The sequence below is a fragment of the Equus przewalskii genome, chromosome 11 (assembly GCF_037783145.1).
Source record: "Equus przewalskii isolate Varuska chromosome 11, EquPr2, whole genome shotgun sequence".
Classification (NCBI taxonomy): Eukaryota; Metazoa; Chordata; class Mammalia; order Perissodactyla; family Equidae; genus Equus; species Equus przewalskii.
The window spans coordinates 8,439,791-8,454,792 of record NC_091841.1 but is presented as its reverse complement, the minus strand read 5'-3'; the positions used below and the strand labels follow the sequence as shown (position 1 = coordinate 8,454,792).

At 38.7% G+C, this 15,002-nt stretch overlaps 1 protein-coding gene across 2 annotated transcripts in view; it reads right to left on the bottom strand.

The window, feature by feature from the left end:
- Positions 1-15,002, bottom strand: part of TTC17 (tetratricopeptide repeat domain 17) — a 109,760-nt gene that overhangs the window by 64,011 nt on the left and 30,747 nt on the right. For both annotated transcript variants that reach the window (XM_008528380.2, XM_070564855.1), the window contains exons 5-15: positions 14,736-14,867; positions 10,409-10,518; positions 9,704-9,848; positions 9,113-9,252; positions 6,932-7,092; positions 5,398-5,510; positions 4,429-4,575; positions 3,461-3,576; positions 3,139-3,304; positions 1,912-1,989; positions 1,551-1,775 (exon numbers count right to left, since the gene is read on the bottom strand). In XM_008528380.2, the coding sequence (XP_008526602.2) occupies positions 1,551-1,775; positions 1,912-1,989; positions 3,139-3,304; positions 3,461-3,576; positions 4,429-4,575; positions 5,398-5,510; positions 6,932-7,092; positions 9,113-9,252; positions 9,704-9,848; positions 10,409-10,518; positions 14,736-14,867 (1,533 nt within the window). The remainder of the gene's footprint in view (positions 1-1,550; positions 1,776-1,911; positions 1,990-3,138; positions 3,305-3,460; positions 3,577-4,428; positions 4,576-5,397; positions 5,511-6,931; positions 7,093-9,112; positions 9,253-9,703; positions 9,849-10,408; positions 10,519-14,735; positions 14,868-15,002) is intronic.

Below are 15,002 nucleotides of genomic sequence, written 5' to 3'. Positions count from 1 at the left end.
TGGCCCTGAGCTAACATCTGTGCCCATCTTCCTCTATTTTATGTGTGGGATGCCTACCACAGCATGGCTTGACAAGCAGTGCCATGTCTGCACCCAGGATCCGAACTGGCGAACCCCCAGCTGCCGAAGTGGAACGTGCGAACTTAACTGCTATGCCACTGGGCTGGCCTCCAGCACTTCATTTTTTAAAAAAAATCGATGTGTAATGTTCCATCATGTGCATATACTAGAGTTTGTTCATGCATTCTCCTACGGATAGGCATTTGGACTGTTTCCACTTTTTGGCTATTACCAATAAAGCTACAATGAACATTCTTGTAAATGTCTTTTGACAGACATACGTACTCACTTTCCTTGGGTATATACTTAGCAGGTCTTAAGGTAGGCATACACTTAGTTTTAGGAGATACAACAAATAGTTTTCCAAAGTGGATGTACAAATTTACACTCCTACCAGCAAGTATGAGAATTCACTGACTTGGTATTGTCAGTCATATATCTGTTTTAGTGAGATGCTGAAGTGGCATGTCACTGTGGTTTTAATTTGCATTTCCTTGATTAGTAATGATGTTGAATATCTCCTCATGGGCTTACCAGCCATTTGGATGTCCTCATTTCTGAAGTGCCTGCTGTTTTCCCCATTAAAAAAAAGGGTTGTCTTTTTCTTATTGATTTGAAGGAGTTCTTTATATCAATATACTAGATAGGAGTCCATTGTTGGAAATATTTATTGTAAATACCTTTTCCCAGTCTGTGGTTTGCCTTTTACTCTCTTAACGGTATCTTTTGATAAACAGAAATTCTTAATTTTAATGAAGTTCAGTTCCGGGATACCTCAAATAAGCCTAAACCATTCATGCACACTGCTTCTAAAATTTTCTTTGGATGTAAAACATAAACATTTACACACTAGGTATAAATGCAATTTAATTGTGTATTTATTATAACTGTATTTCACCAAACCTATGATGTCATCAATTATAACATGCATCCTTATTTCAGAAATGCTAAAATATGAAAAAAAGAAGTGGTATCTTTGAAACTATGAAACAGAGTAAAGAACTACCTAGAGTGATAGAATTCTACGGCCCGCGTGCGGGCGGTTCAGCAGGAATATCAATCCACCTACCCATCCTTACCAAAACAACCTCTCAACTGTGCTCTGGCTTGGTTGGTATAAAGGCAGCTATAAATTAAAGCTGTAAATCAGTATAATCCTAAGCAGCATGCACGCTGTGATGAGTAGGATAAAGAACCAGATGTTTCAGACTGACATAAAAAAATGGCAGTACATTTTTAGCATTCTTATTTAAATGTAAGTTTCTAAAAAAAAATTAATGGTATAATTATAAATTGCACTCATTTAAAATAAAGAAATAAACACATCAAAAAATAAAATCTGTTTTATGCCCTCTCAAAATATGCAAATTTGCTCTGAAAAACAAAACACGAGATTTTTTTATGCCCTCCCGAGAGAAATACAAATTGGACTCTGAATTTGAGTTACCCCCACACAGTACATGTAGCTACAAAGAAATATAAAGCCTCACCTCAGAGCTATTGATGGCCAAAGCTTGAAGGAGCAGCTTAGTGGCATCAAGATGAAGGCCATAGTGAATCAAAAGGTTGGCCAAGTTCACGAGAGGAACGTCCTGGTACTGGAGGGGAGCCAGGTTCAAGGCCCTCTGAAGACACGCGATGGCAAACGTGCTGTTTCCCACTGCTCTCCAGTAGAGTCCAGCTTCATTGAGGATCAGCCAGACGGGAGCATTTGGCTGAAAAACCCCCAAACACTTCAGTTAATACAAGAACACAGTACTTGTTCTAAAAAGGGTTTTAATACATGCATTGTAACTTTTAATTACAATTACCAAGCCTCTAAATTTTCGATGTCTGAAGTAGGTGACTCACCTTATTAATGGCATGAAATAAGAAAGACCCAATTTCTTCTTCTGGGATAGTATAGTTATTAATACGGGAAAGCAAAATCTGAAAACATCAAAAGGAAGATTGACTCAATTGAAAATAACAGGGAAGACATTTGAAAAGAATTTCTACAGATAGCAGTTTTTACTTGAGCTCCTTGGGAACAGCTAATTTGAATAGATATTTATAATCATACAAATAACATGAGGTCATCGGCATACCTGCAGGTGTTGACCTGTTCACATGTGTGCCCTAGGTTCTTTTAACAACAAGAAAGTTAAAAAGACATATATCCCATACGTGTATTAAAGTGATCTACCATACCCCATTAAAGTCAACCTAAGTGTCCAGAACCCAATGAGAAATTATTCAGAAGACAACAGCATGCAATACGTGATGCAATAAAAATCTATCTTTCCTAGTTGGAAGAGCACCAGACTTTCAATCTACTTCATGTTCTTGCGGCATCTGTGTAACTGTGAGCGACTCTAAGGTAGGGCTCACGGTCTATTATCTTTATATTCCTAGCACTCCAAACTGCCTGGAACATGTATTTTGCCCCAGTAAATGTTGAATGTAAGTAGTAACTGTTCGTAGTTTTAAAATTATTTTTAAAAAGGTCATTGTGATGGTCTGTTTCCTCTGTGAAAAGGTAAGGTTTTCATTAGTATCTATGGAAAGGTATCTAACATACCATTTATACTCAATAATAAAACATTCCTAGTTGTACACAACTAACAGGAATTAAAACAGCGTAACAGAACTTATTTATAATGTTTGCAAAGTGGTTATCAAATTCATATAAATTCCTGAGGACCTCATATAAGGCCAAGTCAGGGTTGATAAAGCCAGGGAAAGAGAATCTTCAAGTTTTCAAACTTCTAGAGGCTTGGAGGATACAAAGCTAAATTGAAGTGGTCAGAAGGGCCTCGGTTAGGTAAACAGAGTTCTGCTGACTCATCTCTGTAGCCCTCTTAGAGGAACAGGGCTTAGGTGGTCCATGTAAACAGCAGCCCTGAGGAACACTGTCCTGGCACTCCTTCACTGGCATGACTGACTTCTTAGTGATCTCACCAATTCTTTAACTCTATCCTTCAGTCTTATAAACTTAAAGCGCAACAACTGCCTTCTATCAAATTTGTATTCCTCCTAAGAGGCTTGTGAAGTCACCCAGAACGGACGGCAATACACACCAGCCCACGTGAGCCTTACTTTGCGTGCATGGTCATCTGGCATTTTGGCTTTCAGATCCATGCGGACCTCTAATTCTTTGACTAAGTAGGACAGAGTCTGGCTTTTTCTGAAGTCAGTTATGGAACAGTCAGGGGTTTGGACCTCTTCTTCTGAAGAATAATCGTCACTGTTGAGTTCGTGGATCCTGGCACAAGAAAAAGGAACAAGATTCACATTTTCAAAGTTTGGGCGACTTCAAGATAAAGACTTAACCTTCCAAGTCCAAGGCTGGTGCTCTCAAAGAACCGCCAGATGACAACCATGCAGAATCAAGTGCTTTGCCAAATCCATCAGCACTTGCCTGAGTCCTTTGTTCTCCGGAGGCAGGAAATACGTTGGTAATTCCCCACCAACAGGGACTCTGGGATAGCTTTCGGCACAGTCTGCTCTCTTAGGCCACAGAATATGCTGTTTGTCCTAACAAAGAAAGAAAGTTTCTCACAAATTTCTTTGGATTTAAGATTTCAACATGCTAAATGAACCTATCTTTCTCCGAACTAAGGCCTTTGCTTTGTCAATGCCAGCATTTAAAAATTGTTTTTCGATTTGTAAAATGTTCACTTTTCTAAGGATAAATAATATGTACAGAGGCTTACTAAACTTATATACTGAAGCTATCAAATTTTGAGGAATATAATTAAATCTAAGTGGCTGTATTAATTCTGTTAGAATAAAACTCAGTTAAATTCTGAAAATTTAACGGTGAATAAAAAATACAAGGTCTCGATCCTTATACCTTGATATTCCCATGGCCAACATACAATTATTTCTTAGCTAGCTTAGAAATACATACTCATTAGCTTGTTTATTATCTGCACCCTCCTTTAGAATGCAAGCTCCAGCAGAGCAAGAGCTTGCATATTATATTCATAGTACCAGCCTGGTACACACTGGAAGTTCAGTAAAAGAATGCTGATTAAATGAGTGAAGTACATACAAGCATACACTTACGTCAAGGTTAGAAACTTGTCGCGGTTGGTAATTATACTTAGAGCTCAAAGCTTTGAATTAAAATTAGAGCTCAAATTTGAATTTGATAGGGTGTCTAGGTGCCCCACTTGATTGGGAAGAAGAACTCAAGGCAGATCCTGCGTCGTACTTATCTACCACCTAGCAGAATACCTTCCATCTAACAGAAGTTTAGTAAGTCTTTGCTGAACTAAGCTGAACAGTGACAGGGACCACGTTAATCAGTGAGGTTGAGGGCCATTCACTGCTTTAAGAGATCTTGTCTGTTTGAGAAAGCTCCTTCATCCTCTGTGAACTTACCCTATACGCATCAGAGTCCCGGCCCCAGATCCAGAGGATAGAATGGGCTACAGGAGAAGACTTGACCAAATCACTGATATCGCTCTGATTTGCCTGAACATCAAAGTTCACAGACATCATACTGGACGTTGATGAATCCTCACCAAACTAGAAAGTGAAAAGAAAAGTTCAATCAAACTGGAAGTGGAAAAGGAGTTGTGACTAAGACTTAACCCCAAAACATTAGTGGCTACTCAGAATTAGTAGGAAATCAGGAAGTAGGTCAGTATTAAAACAATCAGACCTTAATTTTCAGAACTATGCCCAACAGTATTCTCTCACAGATAATAATGTATAGTTAGCAACTTCAATCAACTATGCCATTGGAGTAAGAGAAACGGCATGGATTGTTTTCCTGTCCCTTTAATTCCTTTCTATGACTTAGTCTCCTAGGTTTAATGTTCAGCTGATTCAGAGGTTTGGCTCATTATTCCCCTCCCCTACTTAGACTAAAATGATCACTACTCTACGAGTTTGCAGTGGGTAGAAACAGGGGAACTCAAGAAGCATTCTTCAGAGTTTATCTAGCTATCATTTAGGCATTATACGCTATTGTACAATCAATTTCAAATATCTACAGCCTTCCTCCAAACCAAGGTAAAACATTGTGAGATATTTTCACAAGATACCACAGTTCTTGTGTATTTCTGAAACCCTGTTAAACAAGAGAATGGAACTGGGATGGGGTAGGAAAGACATGAGAAAAAGGAATGAATATGATGAATATTCTTTGGCAAATAGAAATGTTATTTATGGAGTAACTGAGTACTCTCTGTAAAAGCTGACTTCATAAACATAACAGATACTCGAAACCTTCAATTATAGTCACAAATTTTAGGGATCAAATATACAAGGAATCAAGGGGGGAAAAGCGATATTACTCTTAGATATGCAAAACTTTATAAAAACTAAAAGAATCAAGAAAAAGACCTGAACATAGTCCACATTTTCAAAGATATCTCCACGATGGTAGCGCACAGGTTGGTCCCACTGGCAATGTAAACTATGCTGCTGGTTGACCAGACGGCATATCTGATGATTTCCTGGAGCAGGAAAGGAAATTCTGATAAGAAAGATCAGCAATGCCAAAATGATTTTCTTAGTTTCATTTAGTTTCAACCCTGTATTCCTCAGAGCTTGGCAGCGTACTTACACAGAGAACACTCATTAATGGCTAATTAAATTAAATCATTCAAAAGAAGCCTTGGTTTCTCCATCTATAAAACAAAGAAGCTCCACCAGATAATCACTGAGGTATCTTCTGGGAATTGCATTCTGTGATTATAAAATCTACCGATTACATTGTTTTAAGAGACTTCGGCCATCTCCCTGGAGAAAATTTATTTTATAGACTTGGTAAGTCTGTTTCAGATTTATATACAAGAGCTCTGGGTGCATTTCAGTAAAGACTGAGCAGTAAATAATCGCAAGGACTGAACATAACTCTTTACATTCAAAATAGCAAAGAAAACTTGCGAGGTGGATTATAAAATGCACTGTAAATGGTTCAGGTTCAGAGGTTAAGAGGCCTTCCAGACCAGTATATTTCTCAAGGGAAAAGGCTGTAAATAAGGGATTCTATTAATTTATTCTTTGATGTCAAGCTGTCAGATCTGTTCCCTTAGGGTTTAATCAGAAACGAAACATTCTGGATACACTCAATGACGGATCTTCTGTCAGCCCAAGTTCCCTCAGATCAGTGGTTCTATTTTTGGGTCATATACTCTATGAGATTTTAATAGAGCCATATATTTTAATTTTAATATATATATCTTCTTCCCAGAAAAAAACTGTATACACACAAAATTCTCCATATAATTGTGGGGATGATTTCAGAACCCCCCGAAACTAATCTGTTGATCCAGGTTAAGAGTTTCTGCTTGAGATAAATTTTAGTCTAAAATCTCAGTTCTAAAATAAAACTCTGGTTCTTAAGGGAGCTAGACAAAAAGGAATTTTAGCCTTGTTGCCAGTGTTGGCTGAAGAGTGTGGATGCTTTGGCTCTAGGGTGTGTCTGACGGCTTGTGTTTACTTGGTGTAGGGCCGTGTCACTCACAGTGTGTTTTCACACCAGCAGCAACAGGCATCAAATGGGAACTTGCTAGAAATACAGAATCTCAGGCGCCCCTGAGAAGTACTGAATCTGAATCTGGACGGTAACAAGATCTGCAGGAGACAGACACGCCTATCGAAGCAATAGAGGGCAAACAATGGTTGCTAGACTCCTAGGATCTAAAAGACTTGTTTTTTCCTTTAAAATGTCAACTAAAAAAAGCTAGAGGGACCAAACCAGCTCCCCAGGCCTGCTGGTATATCTGCTGTGATGGCTCTTGATTTTAAGATTGAGGAAAGCCACACGCACAACTTTCTACTGCTTTATGGCTACGCGAAGGCTGTGAAAGAGGAAAGCATGCTAGAAGTGAATTTCCTAACCTGTCTTCAGTCATCTGGAGCCAATACTTACCTAATTGTGCCTCTTTTGCCATCTGTGTCTCATGGATGATATTTCTCAAGATCTGCTCCTCCTGAATGAGCTTGTGTTTTTCCAGGATCTCCTGCTGCCTCAGGTAGTGGTCATGCTGCTTTTGATAGTCCTTCAACTCATTCAGCGTTCGCTGGAGGGATCTGAGCATTTTTTTACACCAGAGAAAAGTTACAAAGCTTTAAAACTGTGAATTTTTAAACCCACGTAAACACACAGGTTCTCGGCAATAATTGCCAGCTTCTTTTCTTTTAAAATACAAGCAGTATACCACAGGTTCTGGAACGATGGGGCTAAATAAATGCTATCATTTTATTAAAACTTGGGGGCAAAGGGGCCGGCCCCGTGGCTGAGTGGTTAAGTTCACGCGTTCCGCTGCAGGCGGCCCAGTGTTTCGCTGGTTCAAATCCTGGGCGCGGACATGGCACTGCTCATCAAACCACGCTGAGGCGGCGTCCCACATGCCACAACTAGAAGGACCCACAACTAAGAATATACAACTATGTACCAGGGGGCTTTGGGGAGAAAAAGGAAAAAAATAAAATCTTTAAAAACAAAAAACAAAAAAAAACTTGGGGGCAAAAAGATGGATGTGAAATTCTTCCCGTAAATACAACTACCTTGACGTTAAATGGTGTGTTGGACTTCACAGGTGCCACAAAAGACACATAACAATACACTCTAAATCTTTAAGTATTTAACAACTCTATTTCCCTTCACAAAGTGTGTGTTAGTTCCACTGATATTCAAAGCCTTCCTAGAATCCTCCTTTTCACCTTTTCCTTTGATTCTGCCTGTGACAAGGTTAAGAGTGAGGGCCATAGTACGTTGCTCTCACACTTTAATTCCTTGGTGCATACATTTGGGGAAAAACCACAGAAACTTTGCTTAGAAAGAAATATTCTCTACCATCTAATATCAATAAATCAACTGCCTGATTATATTTAATCACAAAAATCTTATTACCGATTACACTGTGATGTGGAGATTTAGGAGCTGCATAGTTTTTATAGGAAAGAACCAATTTGATTCTTCAGAACATGATGCTGGAAGCTCAGGCAGGGCAAATTCTGATCAGGTGTGACAGAAGCCAGGTACAAACGGTGAGCTGTCATTCTTGCCTTTTTACTACACTATGCTTTAAACAGATTGGAAAAACAGCAAATACAATAGTATAGTAAATTCCCAATCTCCATTTCATTGTCTAATAATCAAAGTAGACTCCCAAGATCAAGGCTAATTCTATACGAGATAAATAATTCGCTTCTGAGTTATGTGAAGTTTCTTAACTGGCCCTATTATTTATGGAATGAAATAATTATTTATATTTTTCAACCAAATCTGATTAAAAGGTGGGTCAAATGATGTCTCTTAACTAACGTAAAGAATGTCACTTAACTAACACAACAATAGCCCAATTCTAGGAGCCAAAGTGGAGAAAGACCAAATACAGCACCTGCAAGTGATTTTACTGACAGTGTATTCTATGGCAATAAAAACATAATCAATAGAATTACTGAGTATCTGGCAGCACCTCCTCCATCTGACTTCATAAAACTAATCGATGGTCAAAACTGTAAAGATCTACACGACAGCATTTACTGCAAACATTCTCCAGTTCCTGCAATCCATGTTATTAAAAAGATTCCTCCAGACAACCACTGAATTGAGCTAAACCTCCTGGATTTGGAGAAAAGGGACAGGACTAGCAGTAGTGAAGAGGTGTTTTTCTTTCTTCCCTTTTTTTTCCAGGTGCCTCAATTTTATTTTATTTTTTTTTTTGAGGAAGATTAGCCCTAAGCTAACATCCACTGCCAATTCTCCTCCTTTTGCTGAGGAAGACTGGCCCTGAGCTAACATCTGTGCCCATCTTCCTCTACTTTATATGTGGGATGCCTGCCACAGCATGGCTTGATGAGTGGTGATGGGTCTGCACCCGGGATCTGAACCGGTGAACCCTGGGCTGCTGAAGCAGAACACACAAACTTAACAGCTACGCCAGTGGGCCGGCCTCCCTCAATTTTATCTTTCTTATCGAGGTAACAATGGTTTAGAATAGGTGTTTTCTTAATTCTAAGGAACTGATGGACCGATATCACCCTACACAGGTCTAACCCAGGTTCTATGGTGCTAGTGCTCCTGTGAAATTTTTCTCTCAATTACCTATGTTGAGCTTCCAATTTCTGCTCGAGTTTTTGCTGACAGAGGACAGCATGCTTCCTCTTTATAGCTTGCTCAAACCCAGGCTTGGCCTGCAAAGCATGGTCATAACAGAGCACTGAGTGGTTGTACTCCCCAAGCATCTGAAGAGAGAAAAACAAACACACACACATACACACACACAGGGGGAGAAACGTTAGCCACGACCCGGTCACATCTGTCCAAACCCCCAATGATTGATGAGATCACACCCATCTCCCACTCGAGAGTGGACATTATTTTGATTAGTGGCCAAATCTCCACAACATGAATGCATGCTGTAAGATGGCTTAATTGGAAGGTCTTGCTGTCTTAAGACGGGTACTCTGCAGAGATTTAATATTCCTATCAATTTAATTATTTTTCTTTTATGTCAAGAGGCTAGGACAATTACAATACATTATTGTGTTGAGGACTTTTTTCCCCTTCATTTCTTCATTTCCAGCCCCTTTCCCTTGTTCAGACCAAAGGAGGAAGGAAAAAAGGTATTTTTTATTGAAAAATAAAAAGAAAATTGGAACTGGTTTGGGTCAGGAAAACAAAAGTTGTACTTACTGCATATATATTTCCCAAAGTGTAATAGCTGGTGAAGAAGTCACTGTCGTCCAGAGCTGCATGGACCACGACCGCAGCATCAGCAGAGAAGTGGGCTCTGTGCAGAACGTTTGCCAGGTTGACCAGGGCAATGTCTTTATTGTGCCTGGAAGAGATGGAGAGACGTAACTAGATGTTAGGAAAGGCGCACATACTCCACAACTATGTGTAACTATCCAACAAGGGAAAATTACATTCAAAGTTACTGCTCGTAGGAAAATAACTCTGAGTACACTTATGATGGAGAAAATAATTTAAGAAAATTGTAATGTTTCTTACTCAATCTGATGGCTACAAATTTTGCCACAAAAATAAGGTCTGGCAGACATTTTATGATTTTAAAATGTATTTAGGACTTAGATTTGCTTTAAGAAAAATTGAATTCATGCTAATTTCTCCACTCAAGGTCCTTGCATTCAAGTGAATCAGAGAGCATCTACATTACGTATTTTTTCTTTACTAGAAATCAGAAGAATATTATGCTATGATCACTTTGAACTCTTTGACATCTGTCATTTTTTGTGATGGGACTAGTTTCTCTAACAGGGATGGAGGACAGAGTAAGTACAATACAACGCTGCTGCTTCTTGTTTTTGTAAGTATTGCTTCTTGAAGGGTCCTGAGTTATGCGGAAGACTGGGAGGTCCAGCAGGGGAGGGCTCTTACCTGGAAGAGAAGTGAAGTGCTCGCATGGCACATTCCACTACCTGATACGGCTCATTCTTTATTCTCCAGTAAAATGAAGCCATGTTATACAGTACCCACGAGGAAGAGTTCTAGAAAGTCAACAAATAAGATGACAATCAAACACAACTCAGGACAGTTTCTTCAACTTAGAATGTTCAAGATGAGCATCTTTCCTACTCTGTCTCTTCTGAAATTGAAGATGAAGAAGAGTAACGTGTCCTAGCAGTGATAAAGCAGAGAACACAGTGTAAATAAACTACTCCTGTCCAAGAGCCTCCTGATCACTAGTTGAGCAAGTGCACTGAGGTGTGAGCTCCCTAGAGAGACCGTCCAACTCCAGGCTATCATTCCAAGGGGGAAAGGGACCATAACTTGTCGGATCCTATTTCAGGACTTTAGAAGTTAAGACCTAACCTGTTTAGAAACTCCAGTTGCTCTAATGTGAAATTCCTGAAATTAACACATTGCAAAGTTTCCAGTTCATTTAATATCTGAATGAAGGTATATGTATAAGCAAATAACAGGTTTATGCTTTTGTGAAACATGAATTTTTACTTGTCATTTCCTCATGTGTGTTCAGAATCTTTTTTGTGTGTGTGTGAGGAAGATTGGCCCTGAGCTAACATCTGTTGCCCATCTTCCTCTTTTTGCTTGAGGAAGGTTGTCGCTGAGCTAACATCTGTGCCAGTCTTCCTCTATTTTGTATGTGGGATGCTGCCACTGCATGGCTTGACGAGTGATGTTAGGTCTGTGCCTGAGATCTGAACCCATGAACCCCAGGGCTGCTGAAGTGGGATGTACAAACTTAACTACTGCGCCACTGGTCTGGACCCTGTGCTCAGAATCTAATTCAAACCTTCACACTGCTAAAAACTACATCCTTAGTATACGGCAATCAGTGTATTATTTAGTCAAGTTAAACAGATTTTCAGATAGGTTTGCTCCTTTTGTGGCTAGAAGTTTTCATTCCTTAACATATGCTGAATTTCAACCACACGGAGGTCAAAACACTAAACTGGACCACGTCAAAAACCCAACGTCAGTAATTTTAAACCCAAGTACAGAAATTTCAAATTCAGCATAGGAAAAAAAGTCATAAAGTTTAAGATAAACTGGGAAAGATGTATATGACAGCCAACGTTTAATATCTTTGATATAGAAAGAGCTCATAAAACATCTAAACAGAAAGACAATCAACCAACAGAACACGGGCTAAGAATATGAACAGACATTTAAAGTTATGAAACAATGGCTAAGTAGCAGATGAAATGAAATAAAACAACAAAGAAATAGAAATTTAAAAGATATAAGTTTTTCTTTTACAAATCGGCAAAGGTTAAAAAGTTGCCAATACTCACTATTGGTTACACTGTATATTAACCTCAGATATTAAGTGTAGAAATGTCAGGTTAGTCCAGCATTTCTGGGGGAGTATTTGACAAAAAGTATGTAAAAAGCCTTAAAAATGTGATTAACCTTTGACCCCCACAATTCCACTATTAAAAATTTATTCTATCGGAATAATTGTTTTAACTATAAAAATGTGTCAAAATAAAGATTCATAAGATTATAAAACAGCAATTATCTCTGAGTTTTTAAATTATGGTTTTTACTTTCTCTTTTATAGATTTTTGTAATATAGTCTGAATTTTTTACAAGGACTAATTATTTCAAAAATGGTTATTTTTAAGATTCAAACTAAGCATAACTCTGTGTTACTCATCTTTAAGTACTCTATCTTGCAGGACAGGATATGATTTTTGAGGGCTGCAATTAAAGATTTTTAGCACTATATGTAGTTGGTTAAGGGATATGCCGTTCTCTCACTACTGACTTATGACTTAGGCTTCCGTCTCCTTTTTGATAGCCTTTTGAGAAGTTTTCTTTCAAATCAACAAACGCTTTAATTTTTACCTCTCATTTTCAAACTTTACACCATGAATTGGGACAAAAAGATCAATTAAAAATTCTACATGAACTACTAAAAACATCATGATAAACAAAATACTCTACATATCACAATCTACTGGAAGTAAGAGAAAAATAAATCTTTAAAGAAAAATCTTCCCACAAAATCTCCCCCCAAATCTAGAAACGTTTGATGCCACTGTTTAATTACTCTCTCCTTCTTTTGAACACCTTTTCCCCCTGATTCTTAGGACATCACATTCTTCTGGTTTCTTCGGCTGGCCCTTCTCCCTCTGCTTGAGAGAGAAATGTGAGAGGACCCAGTGGCCTCTTCTCAAACTTCACTCTCCTTCAAATGACCATATCCAGTCCCACGGCTAAAAATACTCCCTATTTAACAATTATTCTCTATCTACACACTCAGCTCTGACCTCTTCTGTATTCCAGACTTATACAGGTATTTCAAATTTAACACGGCCAAAATAGAACTCTATCGTCTCTTCTCTCACCCCGACCCTGCTCCTGCTTCAAATTGCTCAAGCCAAAATTGAGGAATTATCCTTGATTTCTCTTTTGTCCTCATACCACAGAGCTAATTCATCAGCTTCCAAACTTCTAAACATTTCTGGAAACAGTTTAAGTCCGTGCATTTCCATAGGTAACCATTCTACTCAAACCACCTTCATTTCTCTCTTGAACAACGGCAATAGTCTTTTAACTGGTCTATTTCCAGTTGTGGGCTCCTTCATTCATTTTTCCATATAAGTTTAAGAGGGTACTTTTAAAAATATTAATCGAATTATGTCATTCCTCTGCTCCAGCTTCTCAACACACTTGGAATAAAATTCAAAGTCCCAGCCCTGGCTGTCAGAGCCTTACAGTCTGGCTCTGGCCTACTTCTTCGGCTTCATTCCCTATCATCCTCCCCTTGGCTCACCAGGCTCCAGCCATATTGACCTGAATTTGATTACATGCCATCTGTTATAGACTGAATGTGTGTCCCCTCCCCACTAAATTCGTATGTGGAAGCCCTAACCCACAATGTGCCTGTGTTTGGAGAAGGGCCTGTGAAGAGGTGATAAAGGTGAAATGAGGTCGTAAGGGTGGGGCCCTCATCCAATAGGGCCAGTGCCCTCATAAGAAGGGGAAGAAACACCAGATCTCTCTCTCTCTCTCTCCCTGTACACAGAGAAGAGGCCATGTGAGGACACAGTGAGAAGGCAGCCGTCTACAAGCCAGGAAGAGAGCCCTCATCAGGAACTGAATCAGCCAGCACCTTGATCTTGGACCTCCCAGCCTCCGGAGCTGTGAGAAATCAATGTCTGTTGTTTAGGGCCCCGTCTGTGGCATTTTGTTATGGCAGCCTGAGCTGAATAACATACCACCGACCTCATTAAGGCTTCAAGGCCTTTGCCTCAGCCTAGAATGCTCTTCCTTGATCTTTGAATCTTCTTCCTTGATTTGGTTCCTTCTTGTCATTCAGATACCAGCTTAAATGTCACCTTTCCAGAAAGGATAACCCCAACTGCCCAGTCTAAAGTAGCCGCCCAATTACCCTCTATTTTAATTTTCTATAGAGCACTTACCACTATGATCTACTTTCAACTAACCATCCTCTCAAGGATATTTTAAATCCTAGGTCAGTTTCCCCTTAATACTCATGAAGTTCTGGGGGTGCAATATTTTACATTACCTTCAGAAAAACAAGACAAAGATGGTAACTTAGCTACAAAAATAATCATACATAAAATACATAATGTATTTGAATAAACATATAAATATGTATTTGGATAAACTGTATATAAATGTTACAATTATACATTTTACTTAATATCACTATCATACTGCTTAGACACCAGCCTGCATTTTATGAAATTCCCTAGGCATAGAGAAGAGCAAAAATCGTTTTCTAAATTCCAGGTTATCCTGAATGATATATTTAAATTCTTGGGTCCTGTTGCCTAATTCCCTTTTTCATTTTTGCAGGTAGATGTTCCCTTAAAAGAAAATTACAAGATTTTATTGTTGGTGGTGATTCTTTTTTTGGTTCAGAGAACAGCGATCATCTATGTATTTTGCGTGTAGATATATCGAACACACTAATGTTAAATTTTCTTTCACACTCAGAATATATAATCTAGCCTATAAGCCCTGCTGCTTCTATAGGCTACAATTTGTTTTTTCATGAATTAGTTTAAATAAAGCTTTTCAGCATCCCTTCCTGGTAAAGAAGACTGGGCTATCAACATTTCTCCCTACTTGAAGCATACAGTTCATATGAATGTACTCATAAGTTAAAATCACTCTCTTGACAAAAGCAAGCTAGGCAGGTATTTTCTGAGAGGAGAACATTTGTTCACACAGAGTTTCCTGCCTCCTTAAGTCACTGATGGCTTACCTTCTGTAGCCCTTCATGGATGAGGTGGCCTATGTCATCTAGACTCCTTCCTAATCGTTTAGATAAATATGTGAAGATTGGGTCTTCTTTGGGTAATAGAGGTGCAGAAAGATTAACTCTCTCTTGTACACCCTGAAGAGAAGAAAAAATTGATAAAAAACAGGAAAAGGAGATTGTAAGACCCAAAAGAGCACAAGTATTATGGCATCTTGTAGCATTTATTTTGAAGGAATTTTAAGAAATAGGAGATGTTTATAAAATTATAAA